The 19,816-nt window shown below is 35.1% G+C and overlaps 1 protein-coding gene across 1 annotated transcript; it reads left to right on the forward strand.

Annotated features, from left to right (window-relative positions):
* The first annotated feature begins 1,218 nt into the window (after positions 1-1,218).
* On the forward strand, positions 1,219-19,148 carry LOC145987360 (uncharacterized). Its single transcript, XM_083121889.1, has 7 exons — positions 1,219-1,321; positions 2,705-2,888; positions 5,985-6,133; positions 11,740-11,868; positions 13,029-13,166; positions 13,960-14,052; positions 17,764-19,148. Exons 1-7 carry the CDS (start codon positions 1,222-1,224, stop codon positions 18,255-18,257), a joined length of 1,287 nt encoding a protein of 428 aa, XP_082978015.1. The 5' UTR covers positions 1,219-1,221; the 3' UTR covers positions 18,258-19,148.
* Positions 19,149-19,816: the final 668 nt, after the last annotated feature.

Genomic DNA, 19,816 nt, shown 5'->3' on the forward strand with positions numbered 1-19,816 from the left:
GAAAAACCAAATTTTAACCCCTCCCCCCAAATGATCCCCGATTGACATGTTTCAGAGTGAAAAATTCTAAATATACAAAATATCTACTTATATTTGATGGTGAATTTCTCGAGAACCAAAGCAAATATCGCCGATCCGTAATATGAATGGATTTAAAACGTTTTCATGTCATAGTGGAAAATGAAAATGTCCATTGCGAAGATGAGGATGAGTGACGATATGATGAAATTGCTGAATGGATGCTCACAGGCACCCATGGCCAGGCCGGGATTGGAACTCGGGACCATGGCACGAGTCAAAGTGCATTATATGGGAACATGTAATTTGGTAGATATAAATGGCTAATCTAATTAGATATTGAAAGAGAGACAGGTGTGACATTGTTAATTTTAATTTTATGGTCGGTATTGCTGCTGCTGCCACAAACATACAAATTTCAATTTTACATACCCCAAAATACTATCTCCCAAAATGAACTCCCCCCCCGACACCAAAAGAAAAACTTAATTTGCACAATGTCTACACATTTGTAGTACGGGAAACAAAGAAAATAAGAATTTGGGCCGTGTTTTCTAAATGCCCCTAAGTCCGGATTGAAACCGAACCCCTTGCATCCCTAGAACCAGTTGTCGACACACAATGACAATGCACATCCTTAACCATAACTAATACATTGAAAATAAAGCTTAGAAATTGCTAACTTAGAAATCCTCAGTAAACTGTGTGCATATTTTATCCGGATTATTCCCAAAATGTTCCAGGATAAAAATCATCTTTAAGGTTCACTTTCACTTGATTTCTCCATTTCTGAAAAAGATATGGTGGGGAGAGGGAAGTCGTATGAAAGTGTAATGTAATCCATATACATACTACATGTAATCTCTCATTCTTTTGATTGGCATAAAAGGCAGTGAAAGAAGATATATTTACATGTAAGATAATGTATTTTATACAGCGTTGTTTTTTGAAAGGACTGTTAATTTTCACCTTCATGTAGAAGAACTAGGATATATATATGAAGCAAAATATGAAATACACCATACAGAGTAAATAATAAAGTTATGCGTTGCATTATGGAACAGGTAGCATATTCCAAACAACCTGAAGCTGAACTCAAGTTGAGTAAAATGGCGACTGCTATTCTGGAAATACAGGTAGTGCTTTAGCATAACACCACAAAGTTTACTTTAAATGCTGAGTTTTCTGGAGACACTCAACTCAATGCGACAAGTTCATGGAGGGGAGAGGGGGAGAGAAAGAATAAACATGGCTGTATTTATTATATTATTGGCAATTTGGAGCTCGAGTCTTTCAGCAAAAGGTGAGATTTGTGTGGTATTCTGCATTTTCCTATTTCTTGATATTCGAGTAGTTTTGTATTACACTTCCAATGATTCCCAAAGCACCCCGATACAAATGTATTAATTACAAGCATAAACAGGGACAAACGGGGGTGTTGGTAAACAATGAAGTATTTAATTTGTTCGAATGCAAGTTCTGTTTGTACGTGTGAGTCTTCACTGAAGTTCAGTGATGTACTGTGCAAACTCACCGAGCACATGAATAAACGGACAAAAATTACCTGATGAAGCTGAAAATATTGTATGTATTTTCTTAAGAGCTGATTCCTGTCATGGTGAACCTTCTGTTTAAGATTATTGTGCAGCGAAGAAGAATATGAAGATCAATGGTATCTCTTATGTAAAATATTCGGTAAAAGTTGCCAATCGGCAGAAAGGATTCCTTCATTTTTACACAAGAAAGTACTTACTGGAATGAGTTTTTTTAGCATTTGGATACTTCGTGAAGATATTTTCTGTTATCGTAGAATGTGCTGGAGCGGTAAATCATGTGTTTTTCACGATATTACTACGACCACTATGTTTGCCGAACATAACCTAACCTTGCCGTTATCCGTGAATGGTTCGTGGGGCTATCCGTGTATGGTTCGGGGGGGGGGGGGCTATTTATAAATAGTTTTTGGAGCTATCGTGAATGGTTGGTGGGGCTATTATTGACATTATTTTCATCACAAAATGTCAGAAAAGCAATATTTCACCTTAAAGAATGTTTCGCAATACACAATAGGTAAGTACGAATGTAAAAAGTGATGAAATAAACGAGTGAGAGGTGTTCGGCCGATTGACAACATTTAATAAATATTCTTTGCTATATTTTTTGTGGAATCATTGGTTATTACGATTCACTAATTTAATTTCGTATTTAGTGTAGCAATAAAGTTTGTTGAGGCCACTTTATGCACAGATTGGCTAATCGAGACAATAGTTTGAAGCAGAATCCGAAGCACTGTGCCTTCACCAGCTATTGTACACTTGTACACTTTGCTTACAAATCGACATTACAACTATGCCAATGACACAACCCATTACACATTGGTCTACTCAAATTTTTAATATTTTTTCAATTTTCTATGGAAGAATGGTTGTTTAGAAGTATAGTTTATTTCATTTATTTTCATGTAGTTTGGAGTCATTATGTATTTATGGTTAAAGTTATTGAACTTCAGAAAAAAATTGTAATCATTCTTTCTACATCTATATTATGGAAGGTAATTTTTTTGGGAAATAAATAAAGGAGCCGGAAAGAAATATTATGTGGATGGTTTTCTATATTTGATCATGTGTAGAATATTAAACTTCTTATTTTTTACTCATCTGTGACTTTTTTCATTGCTTCATTACAGGACATGAAGGCAGAGCTCTTGGCAAAATTGACATAATCCCCCCTCCAGACCCCAACATGAGCGTAATCACCAAACAAATGGAAAGTACTTTGAACCTCACATGTACTGTAGTTCCTCTACACAGTAAGGCCCCTCTTCCCAAGTTTCAGATGTCATGGTTTGTGCCTAGCAATCCATCAAATAGGTAAAGTACTTCCAAGTTTGATTTTATTTTGTATAATTGTGCATTGAAATTTTAATTTCTGTCTGGAATACTTGAATCCATTTCTAAACACTGTATATGAATTTTGCAGTTTCAAAGAATTATGAAATTCTCTAAATGTATGCTACTATAATGATACTTCTGCATTGGTGTTACTAATTCCATGTTTCGAGAAGTTCATTCACTTGTAAATAAACATTTTTTAAAGAAATGAATACAATATTCAATGCTTAAAAGTAAAGCAAAGATAACATACACTAATGCAAAAATAAGTATTCTACTTAATAGTTACTTATCAAGCGTACATTTCATTTCTCATCAAAAGCACAAATAAATTTTTCCATAAACTCTTTAATGTAGGCTCGAACTTACGTTATGTACCTACTTATCATTCTTTATAATTATGAAGTGTAGATCAAATAACATTGTAAACTTCTGCAACAAATAGGTATAATATCATAAACCGATCTCAACATGGATTTCAAAAAGGGAAATCAATAAACACTACCTTAGCACAGCTAATTGAATATAGCTATATCTGAAATCTTAGAAAAACAAGAAGTAGCAAAGACAGTTTACCTTGACCTTACCAAAGCATTCAATATGGTAAATCATAACATGTTAATGAAGAAATTCTACGATATAGGAATAAGGGGGACAGCTTACGATCTAATAAAATCATACTTAGAAGACAGGTATCAATATACCCAAATATGTTTTAATATACATGATACAGTCACTAACTATATATCAGAAAATAGAAAAATATCAAGGGGAGTGCCTCAAGGATCAATCCTGTGGCCTTTGCTTTTTATATTGTACATTAACGACATACCACAATACAGAAACACAAAGATTATCACTTATGCAGATGACACAACAGTAATATCCAGAGGTACAGATGCAAATGAACTAGAAATCAGCACTTTTGTCACGATTAATCAGCTAACACAATACTTAAACATCCATGGATTAATAACAAATAGTAATAACACTTTATTTATGGTATTTAGCAAAAGTAAAAACACTGACTTCAATACACAAACAACATCCATTGATGGGCATCACGTTAGATAAAAGATTATCATGGGATGAACATATCAATAACTTAAGTAGCAAATTATCATCACACATTTATCTTCTGAAACGACTAGCTGAATTTAATTTAGCTTAAATCAATAAATGTATATAGTATGGGTTAATATATCCCTATATAGAATACGGTATAATAGCTTGGGGAGGGGCATCGCAAAAAACAGAGAATATAAATCTACAAAAGAGGGCACTAAGGATAATGTACAACCTGGGATACAGGTCATCTGGCAAAGATGTATTTCAGGAAAATTAAATCATGACACTATACTCTCTCTGTATATAAAGTAATTTCAAATACCAAAAATCAATCAAATCCATGACTACAACACAAGACAAAATAAAAATTACTTCCAGGAACTTAGTAGACTTAAGATATCAAATTTATCACCTGTAAATGCTGGAATAACTTTTTATAATAAACTGCCAAATGTCATTAAATCTATCACTCCTCAAAATAAACGAACGCAGGCAATCAAAACCTACCTCCCAAACAGAGCCCTGTACAGAGTATCAGAATACATCCCACAAGAAGTTTAGATACACAAGTAATAGGTGAAACTATGCCAGCAAAACATTGTAAATAGCTAATTTTTTGCACATTTTTTTTTAATACTCAAGAAGTATGTGAAAATGCAGGTGTCCAATATGTTACAAAAATTGAATCATAGAGATTAAGAAATATGTGGGTAACCCTTCTAAGTATATTAAATTATTGACCAATATGTATGTTCATTATGTATACACACCTATTCATTGTGTAAATTTTTCACAAAATTCTGCAAATGTGAACATGTGTACATCTGGTTATGGCTTTATCTACATATATATTATTACTTTTATTTTTGTCATATCATCATAATTTTTCATTATTTGCTGGCCTATTTCATTGTATGTTGCAGAATTCACAAAATATTGTAACTCTATAAATCTGCAGTCCTAAAAATGTTCCTAGCTGTAGTTTTATCTATGTACATGTTAATGTGTGTGAATATGTATATCTGTAATGGATACAGGGTAACACACAAAAAAGTAAGAATCTCTGTAATTTGATGCTTTCCATGCCCTTTCACCAAGGGTCTAGGGAAAAAGAGAAATAAATAAATCATCATGCATAGTACCTAAAACAAACACATTTCGCAGGGAAGAATCAAGTTTTTGCATTACATGAAGTTGTATTGAACAGCAACTGAATTTCAAATTGTCCCTCAGCATGTGCCCCATTGTGTTGACAACACTATTATCCCTGAATGAAACACACTGTACTGGTGGACATGCCAATATTATACTTGATAAAGAGTTCCTTTAAATTCGAGAATCTGTTCAGGCAAGATGTACTCTTTACCTTCAGAATCCCATCCAAATCATCTTTATTGCTTCCCTGCGAATTTGTCCTGGAGAAGCAAAAGAAATTAGGACATGAATTGCAATGAAGCATGGATGTTCTAAATTTAGCATGTGGTGACGATTTGCTTCTTTGCCTTAGGCAATTCCACGAGAATCTTTACACCTTAACATGCAAAAGAAGACACAAAGTTAAAAACAGAGTTGCCAAATTTAGCTCTTCCCCTATGTTACAAAATTAACAATTTATGCATTGTACAGTAACTGTAAAAGTATGTTGATAACATATCTTCTATTGCAGGAATGTAACTGTTACATTTGTGTATTTTTTAAAGTAGCTAGTTACAGTTAGAATTTCTCTGGCAACTGTTACTTCAGTACAAATGCAAACTAATGAAGCAGGGTTAGATTACCAGGTATCTTCTTGCTTTAAAATAGGGAATTTACATTGAATAGCGAAAAGAGACAGAAGAAAAAGAAGCAACAGTCAAAAAGTTTTAAGTAGTGTGTGTTTCAGCTTTACTTTTACTTTTAGAGACCTTACAGTAATTTTTTTTTTGTAGTAACTGCATATCGGTGGTATTGTATATTTATACATTCCAATGAAATGCATTATTTTTCATGTCTTGTTTTTATTTGTAGCCAGCAGAGGGTAATTTTGAACTTTGGGCACAACTTGTTGAACCTTGTCATTAACAAATTAAAGCAAAGTGACAGTGGAAATTACGAATGCGAAGCCAAGAGAGATGATGAAATATTGAAACGCAGCGTCCAGGTCAATGTAAAAGCAAGTGAGTATGTTTGGTGCTCTAACAATATCATGTATTGTTAAGGTTTCTTACCATTGAATTCCTTTGTGGAGGAGCTAAGAAGCCAGGGGTTCAAGGTTTGCTATTCTACTTAAGACCAGGAAGTTTCATCCGTCATCATTGTTTAGTTTAATCAAGAGATGTAGAGAAGAATCATAAAATTACATACATTGTGCCCCAAATAGTGTTTACACTCTTTGAATGGTAACAACAGAGAAACTATTAAAGATAACTGGACTGGACTTTTTGTATTTGAAGCTGTAATACGAGGGCCACTATTTATATTTTGAGCCTTGGCAACACTGATTGAAGTTAGGCGCGATTTGACGTTTGCACGGAATCGTCTGGCATTATTGACCATAACGTACTTCAAATGTTTTGTCAATAGCTTGATTTGTGTTGTTTATGTTGCCTTGGAGATTGCGCGACAACAATAAAATGGAATTAACTCGTGAACATTTTCGTGCGATGATTTTTTACGATTTTCGACGTGGATTATCAAGACAAGAGTGCATCGATCAACTTACTTCCACATTTGGCGATGAAGCCCCATCCTTTGTCACTGTGAAACGCTGGTATAACAAATTTAATCGTGGCCGCCATTCACTCACCGACGAGATTCGCGAAGGTCGTCCAAAATCAGTTGTTGTTCAAGAAAACATTGATGCTGTGCAAAACCTAATACTGCAAGATCGTCATGTGACATACTGTGAGATTGAGGCAACCATAGGCATTAGTTCCACCAGCATATATAAAATATTTCATGGTCATTTAGCTGTGAGAAAGGTATTTTCTCGTTGGATCCCACACAATTTGACAAAAACTCAAAAAGACGCTCGCGTCAATTGGTGCAAATAAATGCTCAATAAATACAATCGTGGTGCTTCAAAAGACGTATATAAGATTGTAATAGGTGACGAATCATGGATATATGCATATGAGCCGCAACGTAAACAGCAGTCGACTGTATGGGTGTTTCAAGATGAACCCAATCCAACAAAAGTTGTTCGCGCTCGAAGCACATCGAAACAAATGGTCGCCTGTTTTTTCGTGAAAACTGGTCATGTAGCAACTGTGCCTTTAGAGGAACGTAGAATGGTCAACTCTGAATGGTACACAACAATTTGTTTGCCAGAGGTCTTCAGTCAAATACGGAAAACAAACAAACGCCGTTGGATCATTCTTCATCAAGACAATGCCAGCTGTCACACATCTCGTCTAACAACCGACTTTATAAACAGTCAAAAAATTGAATTGATGGGTCATCCGCCGTACAGTCCAGATTTGTCACCCAATGACTTCTTCTTGTTCCCGAATGTCAAGAATAAATTGTGTGGACAACGATTTTCATCGGCGGAAGATGCCGTTGATGCATTCAAAAACCATATTATGGAGGTGTCTCAAGAAGATTGGAAAAACTGCTTTGACAAATGGTTTGAACGAATGCAAAAGTGTATTGACCATAAAGGAGAATACTTCGAAAAACAATAAAGCAGTTTTCAATGCCAAATTCCTGTTTTTTCATTGTTAGGCTCAAAATATAAATAGTGACCCTCGTATCTACATTGAGTGTGTGTGTGTTAGAGCATGTGTAGGTATTCTGTTGTTTTTAGTTCCGTCACAGCCCACCAGACGGTAGGCATTTGTGTACCCAAAGTGGCAGTTTTTCTTTTGAGCAATGAAAGAAGTGTCAAATAACCACCCAGATCTCCCTATTTAATTTAGATTTCTACTCTGTACTCCACAAAGCCATAGTCAATGGATGTCAGGAAACATACATTTGACACTACCTGTGCTTCCCCTCCTGTGGAAACCATACCTGCTGTTTGTTGATTTGTCGGATTTGTTCTGTAGCATTGCAGACAAAGTATTGCTGCCACTGAACATCTATAACTTTAAGGTATGCGACATCCAAAAATGTTCATACTTTCTGTTATTAGTGTTCCCATTATTAACGTTAAAAGACTGTAAACACTATTTTGGGATACTCTGTAGATGAAAATCTTCTGAAAATATTCTTTACATTTGACAATTGGGGCTGAAGACGCCCTTGGTCTCCCCTGACATCACCATTGACATGACACTGTGATTGCAAGCTAAACCAACATTTTAGACAATTATTGGAATTTTGGTACATATTCAGGGTGTCTACACCTCTGTAAGTCCTGGGTAAGTCAGGGAATTTACTTTTTCTCTAAAAGTCAGGAACTTTACTTTTTCCGGAAAAGTCTGACAATTTACTTTTTTCTTAAAAAGCCAGGCATTTTACTTTTTTCTCTAAAAGACAGGGAATTTACTTTTTTCTGGAAGTCTTGGCATTTACCTTTTCTCTCTAAAAGTCATGGAATTTATTTTTTCTGAAAAAGTCAGAGAATTTACTTTTTTCTCTAAAAGTCATGAAATTTACTTTTTTCTGGTAAGGTCAGGGAATTTACTTTTTTTCTGGAGAAAATAAACTGTTTTGAACATTGTCATTTAGAAATCTACTGCAACAGGTAGTATTTGCCATTTGCTTCTTGCAATTTGTAATGGTGTTTGGTTGATATTACTTTTTCTCTAAAAGTCAGGGAATTTACTTTTTTCTGGAAAAGTCTGGGAATTTACTTTTTTCTGGAAAAGTCTGGGAATTTACCTTTTCTCTTAAAAAGTCAGGGAATTTACTTTTTCTCTAAAAGTCATGGAATTTACTTTTTCTGAAGAAGTCAGGGAATTTACTTTTTCTCTAAAAGTCATGAAATTTACTTTTTTCTGGTAAGGTCTGGGAATTTACTTTTTTTCTGGAGAAAATAAACTGTTTTGAACATTGTCATTTAGAAATCTACTGCAACAGGTAGTATTTGCCATTTGCATTAGGGAATTTACTTTTTTCTGGAAAAGTCTGGGAATTTATTTTTTCTCTAAAAGTCATGGAATTTACTTTTTCTGGAAAAGGCAGGGAATTTACTTTTTTCTTTAAAAGACAGGGAATTTACTTTTTTCTGGAAGTCTGGGAATTTAAGTTTTCTCTCTAAAAGTCAGGGAATTTACTTTGTTCTGTAAAAGTCAGGGAACTTATGTTTTCTAAAGTCAGGGAATTTACATTTTATAAAAGTCAGGGAATTTAATTTGGTACTAGTTTACTATCCTTCGGACAGATTTCTTCATTTCTCAGAAGAAACTACTTACCGTAATAAGTTCCTGTAGTATTGTCTAACATCTGGAAGGTGTTTTGTGTGATGTGGGAATGTTTCATAGCGGAAATTCAACCATTGACACATAGCCCCATGAACCATTCATACATAGCCCCACAAAACATTTCCGGTAAGGTTACGTTAGGTAGGGTCACAATAGGTTCCAATAGTTAAATATTGGTTTCGTAAAAAATATGCGTAGCCCCACACACCATTCTCGCATAGCCCCACACACCATTCTCGCATAGTCCCACAAACCATTGACACATAGCCCCACAAACCATTTGCGGAAACGTACGTTCTTTAGTTACAAAAACACTTTTTTTTAAAAAAAAAAAAATGATCAAAAAAACGTGAATACACGTTAAAAAATGATCCGCGAAGCAGATAGGTAAGTACAAATGTCAAAAATTGACGAAACTCAGAAGTTATAAGTGTCCGAAGGATAGTAAACATTTACCTTTAATTTTTCTCTAAAAGTCATGGAATGTACTTTTTCTGGATAAGTCAGGGAATTTACTTTTCTGGAAAAGTTAGAGAATTTACTTTTTTCCTGGAAAAGTCATGGCATTTACTTGCTTCTGGAAATGTCATGGAATTTACTTTTTTCTGGAGAAAAGAAACTCTGTTTTGAACATTCTATCATTTAGAAAACTATTGCAGCTGGTAGTAATTGACATTTGCCACTTGCATCTTGCAATTTATAATGGCTTTTGGTTGGTATTACTAAATTTAACTTTAATTATATATTATATGCATTAATTCATTGTTCTTTGTCAATGAGTAGTCAATACATTTCAAATATTACATATAAACTCACCCCTGATACTTTGTTCACCTCCCCTTACTCAGCAGTCAATTGCTGTTCATTTTCTCTTCACGTTATTACCTTCACATGCGAAGTTAATATTATGAAATTGTAGGATTTTAAGTTCAAGTGTTTATCCAAAATATAGTGACCTTCCAACAAGGATGTTCATGTACACTAATTGTCCTAATGATCTGATTTGGAAATCCTGAGAAAGTTAGGAAATTTTGTTTTTACAAAATTGTACTCACCTTGATATTGACTGATGGTTTTTCATTGTATGTGTATATTTTATTACATAAATAATAATTTATTCAAATAACTTTTGTTAACAATACTCTTATTTTTGATTTATTTGACAAAATGCGTAACTGAAGATCAAGGAATCTAATTTGCAGAATAACTAAGGAAAGGACCAATTCATTTGTTATCATCGTGGTTTGTGAAGTTCTTTCAATTGCTGATACTTCCAAATTTCTAGGCATAATGGTAATTATTATATCACTGTATATAAGCTGGCAAGTGTAGTTTGCTGGCTATCATCTTGATTGATTGCTTTGGTTATTTTACTACCCTTTTCTGTCACCTTTGGCTAATTACGAAGATGAGGATCACTGATGTTATGATGAAATTGATGAAGGGACACCACAAAAACACCCATGCTCAGGCTGGGTTTCGAACCTGGAACCCTTGGCACTGCCATCTTGGTTTCTTTGGTTACTTTTTATATTATTCAGCAAACTTTACCTTTGCACTTGTTTCTGCAAGCTTTGTTCAATTTGTTCCTAACATTTACTGAGCTGTACAGAGAACAAAATCTCTAATTCACTATTTAATAATAACACCATTAAGCCTTGTTTCCATGATAGCCAAAAACTCAATATGCTGACCAAGGCAGAAATTAATTTTATTCTTAAAGATAAACAGAGTGTCTACCAGTCAAGAATGTCAAGAAAATATGCTTGTGGTTAAGAATTTTTGCTATTTTTTTACAGTATGGTGAATTTACATTGTTATATATCTGTACTGGGATTTGATAAAATTGAATATTTGGAAATCTAAAATTGTGTTGAGAGATTAGGATTTTTTCGTTTTGTTTCTTAAGAATTACATTCTTGTATGCATGAAGTTTTGTAAAAATATTGAAATAATGTGGTCATTCCCCATCCAGAATGAAGTCTGAAGCATTATTTTTTTTACATGCATTGATAATTAAAGCAAGTTTACACCTCTTGTTAACGTACAGCTTCAGTTTTCATCTTAACCCGGCCTTGTTCTCGTGGGGTTTTCATTGAATAATAATATCTTAATTTCCAACTATATCTAAGTAGGGGGGGGGTGGCAATTAAATAAATGAAGAAAAAGGGGGAAAAGTTCAAGAAAAAGTAATCAAAAGTCAAGAATTTTGTGTTTGTTATTTTGGTAGATACCCTGATAAACTAAACGTTATGTTTCAACGTTTAGTTTGTTTTAGAATTAAATAAATTTCTGCCTTGGTCAGGATATTGACTATTTAATATTTTAAACGTTACATATTTTTGTATTGCAAATGAATAACATGCTTATTTTCCAACACAAGGTATGTATCATATAATTTCTGTTTATTACAGAAAGAGTGAAAGACAAATGCGCAGACAGTATGTTTCTGTGTTCTCCTGGCCGTTGCATCCCAAAGCGTTACGTGTGTGATGGGTTCAATGATTGTATTGGCAATGCTGACGAAGAGATAGACGAATGCGGTAAGGACATCTAAACAGACTATTGTAATTTTGAATTTGCAGGCTACAGTGGTGCCTCTCGTGATGAACACAATCCATTCCAGGTCACCATTTGTTGTGCAGAATACTGTTTTCCATACACTACTATAGGAATAATTTTAAGTTGTTTCCAAGCCTGGTCCAAAATCACTAAAAATTACAGGGAATATAAGAAACACCACCAATGTTGGAAAAGCTGTGAATTTGATAATTTATAAGAGAAAATATAGTATGTACAATACAGTTATAAAAATATGAACTCTACAATATGGATTTATGTACATACAGAGTTTCTCATTTATTGTTATTTCGGCTTTCGATGCTTTGGTTGGTCTTTTTTTTTTTTTAAAGTATATTTAAAAGTTTTTTTATGTGAATTGTAGCAGGTTGCTGCTTTTGTATAAAATTTTGTTATGTGAGGCACCCATAGACAAAAGTTTTTTTGTCTATTTCGCCTATTTTCATGAATAATGCCTGTAAATTCCCACCTGATTTTCGAGCTAAATTTTGTATTGCATTAAGAAATGGAATTTTGTAGTAACCAATATTTTTTAAATGAGTTATACTTTCACTCTGTATCATAAAAATCCACTTCATATTTCCATTTTGTTTCCAGCAACCCAAAACTTCTTTCCGGAAGGACGTGTTTTTCCAAACTTGTGGCTTGTATTGTACACAATCAATCGCTTACTCAAGTTAAAGCAAGCAGCACCATCTATACCTCCATCCCTTCCTTAAGCTGTCAATCACTTCCTTTCATTCAACTGCAAACACATGTAGATGTCATGTAGTAGCATGTCCCGAAGGGACAGAGGGACATCATTGACCATTAAAAACCAAACAGTAATTTCGTTAAAAAAACTCTGATACATTTTCGACTGATCGATTGATCTTGTTCTGCAAAGTGTGTGAAACATCAGTGAACTGCATGAAAATATATCATGCTTAGCAACATGTACAAACTGCAAAAACGTAAATCATGTTAGATCTTAGTTCATGATTTAAAGATGTATTTCATTTTGTAGCAAGTTTTTTTTTGCCTATTTAAGTGCCTATTTTCTAGATTTTTAGTGCCTGACATCGGTTCTCTAGTTATCAGAAACAATAAACTGTTTCTATTATTAACTTTATTTCTCATCCAGGTCATGAACCCTGCGAAGGAAAAGTGATGTGTGACGACGGAAGATGCATCCCAAAGCACCTGTGTTGCAACCCATACCAAGATCCAAATTGTACGGTGAAGGTGCAGCTGGACTGTTGTCTAAGCCTAAATAAAATTAGTAAGTGATTGCACCTCTGCATGCACTGGTCTTTTTGTATTAGAAAACTGTCGTTAATGTAGGTTGTCAGAGGCAGTGGAACTTTGATTTTGCATTTTTTAGGGGATGGTTGATAATGTTTGTTCTGTTAAAATAAGTGGTTTATAAATATATCATGAGCTAGTTTTGTAATTTATTTCAAGGGTGTAAATGAGATTTGTAGATGCTAGTGTAAAGTTCATAGTGGCATTATAATGGAAAGAGTAATTATTATTGTTTGGTTGGATAATTACTATTCATTTAAGTAGGAATCGTAGCAGGCATGAGACCCTCCCCCCAAAAGAAAATGATAAGAAGGATATAGAAGAGGTATACATTACTTACTTTTTTAGGGAGCATGTTGCATATGAAAAGCTGGGACATGTATTTAGTTTTGTGTACTGAGAAAAGGAGAGTAACAGATGAGGTTAACAAAATGTACCTATGGAAGGTCTGTGGTAAATGAAAGGTTAAGAAATGTTGATCTAGAACATAAGGTCCAGAATGTCTGCAATGAAGGACAAGATAGATGAACAGAGTAGGCAAAAGTTGATTTTTAGGTCAAATATAATTTTCAGTTTCCTCATCTTCCACATGAGATTCATATGTGTGGACGTGTCCTGTAATAGAGCTAATGCACTGAAGCATGCATTTCCTAAAGGAAGAATTCTTTTTTAATGCTTAAATGTTTTTACGTAGTGTGAGCTATGCTTTAAACAATACTATTGATTATCATGACAGCACATTTAAATATTTCATAAACTTAATTTTTTAGGCAATCCTTTGAACGATTTGGAGCAGACATCTCATTCACAGCAGCAGTATAGTGACATGGGGTTTCTGCAAACCACGATTTATACTGTTATAGGTAAGTTTCAATCGACACTTATAATTAAATGTCCATAAATGTGACTACCACCAAACTTAATAGTGTACCAAATAAATAGGTAAATGATCAGATATTGTAAGTACTTTTCAGGTTAATATGTATTTGTCAGTTCACTCTCAAGTCATTGGATAAATATTAATATTGGGTCTGAGCCATTCCCACTAACAAGTTCAAATTAAAACATTTGAGGTAGTTCAGAATATTTCTATTTTTTTTTTCATTAGGAGTATATCATACCAGTCTACCAGAGTTTTGCTTTAAAATATTCATAATTTTACATGATCTCATCATTTATTCACAATACAATTTCTCTCAAGAATGCTGTTAGCAAAGAAATGAAACTACGGATTTTGCATATTTTCCAAAATATTTAGTTCTCTGAAAAGTGTCACACGAGATTTCCAGAGTTGGGTAATTTATTGGTGGTTATATTAAATTGATAACACTATTAAGCGTTGTTTCCATGTTTAATAAAACACTCAAAATGATGACCAAGGCAGAATTTATTGTCAAATAAACACACTATAAAAGTGATATTTCAACCTTATGGCAAGGTCTTCCTCAGACTCTGAACCAGATTCAAATTAAATCATTTATGTTTGTGGTGTGCTTGTTTGACAATGCCTTGGTCAGCATTTTGAGTGTTTTATTAAGGTGAAACAATATTGGCCGATACTGATACATGCTTATTAGTATTGGCGTAGCTCTAATTTAATATTAATTAATGTTTTGCATCAAGTAAGTTCATTAACCCAAAAGCATATCAAACAGCTTGAGAAATGCAGTATTTTGATTTGTTTTTCTGAAGGGAACTTGGCTTGTCAGGGGAAAATCAGGGAAATGTCAGGAAATTTTGCAGATCGTCTGGAATTTACGTGCATTTTGGAGTCTGCAACAAAATGATCAAGCAGTTCACTTCCACTTCTGGATTTGATTCTTGTGATTCCATTCCCAAAAAAAAGATTCAGTTTAAAATGTTGGTTTCTTTCGTTCGTATGATTCTCAGTCTCGTGCAAAATTAGGGTTCCTTCGAATTTCTATAATAAATTTTCACTTTTATAATACTAGATGTTAGAAAGAATATCAAAGTAAAACTTGCAGTCCATATATCTGATTGATAACTAAAGTACATTGACAATATTATCATAATTTTTGGAAGGGTTTGTCAAGATGAGGTTATCGTCCATTATATTATAGATCTTAGTCTTGTTGGCATTTCCTATAGAATTCCTATATGCAACAAAAATTTCTCCAGATGCTGTGTACTTATAAATGTAGGCAAAAAAAGCAGCATTTTCTACTATAAATCTGCCAGAAAATTAAAAATTGTGTGTGGTTTATGAACTTTTTTGGGTTTTTTATACTATGGAGATCCGTTATGGTGAAATAATGTACCTCTGTTATCTTAGCCTGAAGGCTAGATGCACATGATTGTAGCAGCCAATACATTTGATGCCAATTGTAATTTTACATTTTACTCTTCAAATTTTCATGTGTTCTTGTGTGTGTAGAATGAAATTTGCAAATTAAAACAAGTTGCGAAAGTGAATATTCATAGTAATTAACGGATTATATATTTAATTGAAAAACACAAGATTCAAGAGCAAAAATCATGATGATAAACATGTCTGGAAAAATTTAATTTTTGGACTGAAAAACCTGGAAATGTCAGGGAATTTCATAATCAAAAAATTGTAGCAACCCTGGTTATATGACTTCTACATGTTGTGTTCTCTTCTGTAAATTTCATATAGGAATAGTTTTTCTTGTATGTACGCATTGCTTGCATTGTAGAATTATTTTCCTGTAGTTTACGGTTATTACAATTGACATTGACAACATCCATTATATAACGGATTCTTTTTGTTTAAAAAATTACCAACTATTGTTATAACTGTATCTTTAGTCAAAATGAAAATAAATGTCTGATGAAGGGAGTGTGTGTTCTCCTGAAACGTCACAAAGAAAAACTGTTTTCTTATGCTTGTAATAACCGTAAACTACAGGAAAATAATTCATATAGGAAGCTTATGAAAGTGGAATTTTTTATTTTGTGTAATAAATTTGATATTTGATGTACCTTAATATCACTGAAGTGTCATGTTGTGTATTGACACATCAGTATATACAGGGTAAGTCAAAATGATGGACCCGATTTCAGACATTTATTCTGTGAAATATAATAAACAAATGTTATTGTGAGACATGTGCTAAGAAAGGTAAACTGTCAAAGTTTTTTTTTCAAACAAATCACGAGTGTTCTATGTGAGCACCTAGCGTAACACGGCACACATCAAGCTGATAGTCTATCTCCTGCCAAACCTTGTGTAGCATGTTGCGGTCAATATCAGCAAAGGCTGCTGTGATGCTGGCACGCAGGTCATCCAATGTTGTTGGAAGTGGTGGTACGTAAACATGATCCTTGACAAAACCCCACATGAAGAAATCAAATGGGACAAGTCTGGGGAACGAGGTGGCCAATGAAGGAGAGGTCGATCCTCAGGAGATGCACGGCCTATCCAACGTTGTTCCAATGCCCCCTTGAGATGGTCCTGAACGCTGCCATGGTAATGCGCAGGGGCACCATCCAATTGGAGAATAAAATCTGCGCTATCCTCTGCAAGTTGTGGAAGGAGCCATAGTTGCAGCATATCAAGGAAAACAAGTCCTGTCACAGTACGTTCATGGAAGAAAAAGGGCCCATAAATCTTTTCATGGGAAATGGCACAAAAGGCATTCACTTTGGGAAAATTGTGTTCAATGTTCCACAAATTCACGGGGGTTAGCAGTTCCCCAAATCCTTACGTTGTGTGTATTCACTTTCCCTGAAAGGTGAAAAGTTGCTCCATCACTGTAAATTAACCTCTCAGAGAACCCATCCGTTTCCATTAATGCGAGGAAATCAGCACAGAAGGACACGCGCAAAGCATAATCAGTGTCTTTTAAGGCTTGAACTAGTTGCAAGCGGTAGGGTTTCATTTATAAACGTTTCCGCAGAACCCGCCAGACAGTTTTCTGTGGTAGTTGAAGTTTTCTCGCTGCCCGGTAGGTGGACTTCTGTGGACTCTGCACGAAACATGTGCGCACTCGTTCCACTGTCTCTTCCCCAGTCGACGGACGGCCAGTCGATTTTCGTTTACAGATGCAGCCCAAATCTCTGAAATGTTCATACCACTTATGAATGGCCTTCCCCGTAGGTGGTTCTCTCCGATATTTGGTATGGAAATGACGTTGCACACTAATCACAGACTTGTTCACATGATAATCAAGCACACAGAAAGATCTCTGTTCTCCAGTCAATGCCATTTTCTTGCTCGCTGCTGACTCAGCGGTAGAAAGTGGAAACACTGCATGGAAACTAAACTTTGAAAGTTAACCTTTCGAAGCGCATGTCTCACAATAACATATGTTTATTAGATTTCACAGAATAAATTTCTGTAATCGGGTCCATCATTTTTACTTACCCTGTATGATAAATACATGTACATTCAAATACCTTGATGGAGTGGTGGTCACAGTATCTATGGGGTCAGGGGTTGCAGGTTTAATTCCTAACCTGGACATTGGTGTTCATCCTCATCTTTGCAATTAGCCAGAAGTGGCAGAAAAGCAAAGTAAAATAAACCAAATCAGTCAATCACAAATATGCTTGTGTGTGTGCATTAATAATGTTTTTTTTTTTTTTGTTAGGTTGTGCCATGGCATTCATGTCCATCATCACAATTCTGGTGATTGCCATTTGTCGAGTCCACATGAAGAAGTCTGTGATGTCAAGATGTCCTCGTGGTCGCCCAACTCACCACCACCAACTGCCATTGTACGACATTGACGTATATGTGAACCGTCCGGTCGGGGAGAGTGCAACAGATTTTCCCCAGGGTTACTCCTCCTATGCAAACCCAGCATCAAGTTTTCTCGTCACGTACAACATCAACAATGGAGTACAGTTTGTCGGGAGACCCATAGACCCACCACCATATTCTGAAATCGTGAGCCTTCCACCTCGGGAAGGACCACCTCCTCCTTACACATCACAAGAGAACATTTCCCGTGAAGCCGGGACTGTCGAGAACGAAGATGGTCCGACAGATGCCTTGCTAGGTAGCAGTCGAGAAACGGACAGAGTCGTTCACAGCGACAACACAAGTGTACCAGAAAACGTGCCTCTAAATACCCAGAGGTAGAATACCCAGAAAAAGCAGAGCTTTTTAACCAATATTTTTATTTTTTACTGTGCCATATTAAAGGTATTTGTGTATACATATAGTACCTCTTGTAACGAGATTACTATTGTAACTCGCATGATGTATGTGTTGAAGTTTGATGTCAAAGTTTATCAGACATGATATTACCAGAAGTTGCTGTTCTCAAAGCATTTTAGTGTTCGACGTTTATTTTTGTACATAAGGATAATAGTTGCATAGTATGTTGCATTCACTTTTACAGAATGCACATTGTAAATGCTCGTTAATGTTAGATCATGTCTTCCTAGTGTGTATAGTGTACACCGCAGTTATTTCACATATAATCCGGTGAAGTCCAAATGTACTTGGAAAGAAGTTTTATAATCACAAATGAATGAGCTTCTGTAGATATATCTCTCATATCCCTCCTTCAAGTTTGTACCAGTTTTTTTTTTTAAGGCAAAGAAATGTTAATGTTCTTAGTAGTGGTTTTAGTAATAGCTTATATCTAGGACTCGGAGGTTGATGAGCTAAGAAGTTGCAAAAAATGACCTCCTACAACGTGACGTTAAAATTATTTTAAAATAACATAGAACAATAATAATAATAATGATTAAGTGGAATTAATAGAACCTCTACAAGTAAGTTTCGCGGGAAAAGTTAGTAACTCACTTACGTCTAATTATAAACTGTTTTCATGTTAGGGAGAATAAAAAACTAGGTTGATAATATGACGTAAGTGAGTTACTAAATTATTTCCACAAAACTTGCTTGTAAATGTTTGATTAATTTTGGTGGTGTCTGCCATCATCCCTGATTAATTTCGGTGACCTCTGCCACCTTCCACTTGGGAGCTCGTTGCTTCACTGTTGGGTTGACTTCCGGTTCCTGTTGTTTCCTCGGTTACCGCTAGGGGCGCTGGTGTAGCCAGTTCGTCTGCTGTGTGTGTTCGGTTTAAGTTTTTGCAACAGCGGGAGCCAAACTAGATGTGCCTGACCACTGTCAATATTCAGATCATGTGGAAAGTGCATAATTGCATGTGTCTCTTTAATTTTGGTGTCAATCAGTGTGTGCATTGTATGCCTGACTGAAACTTTTTGGATAGTGTGTTTGTTCAACTTGGGGTACTTTGCTAGTTCGGTATTTGGTTGGGATTTTTTTTGCATCGGTTAAGTGCTGCTGTATATGTTCGTTGATCGATCTGCCAATGTAATGCGAGTTGCACTCACACTGGGCATCATATACATTGGCAGATCCATCAACGAACGTATACAGCAGCACTTAACCGACGCAAAAAAAAATCCCAACCAAATACCAAACTAGCAAAGCACCCCAAGTTGAACAAACACATTATCCAAAAAGTTTCAGTCAGGCATACAATGCACACACTGATTGACACCAAAATTAAAGAGACACATGCAATTATGCACTTTCCACATGATCTGAATATTGACAGTGGTTAGGCACATCTAGTTTAGCTCCCGCTTTTGCAAGAACTTAAACCGAACATACGCAGCAGACGAACCTGGCTACACCAGCGCCCCTAGCGGTAACCGAGG

Source organism: Lepisma saccharinum, chromosome 4, assembly GCF_977018435.1.
Source record: "Lepisma saccharinum chromosome 4, izLepSacc3.1, whole genome shotgun sequence".
Taxonomy (NCBI): Eukaryota; Metazoa; Arthropoda; class Insecta; order Zygentoma; family Lepismatidae; genus Lepisma; species Lepisma saccharinum.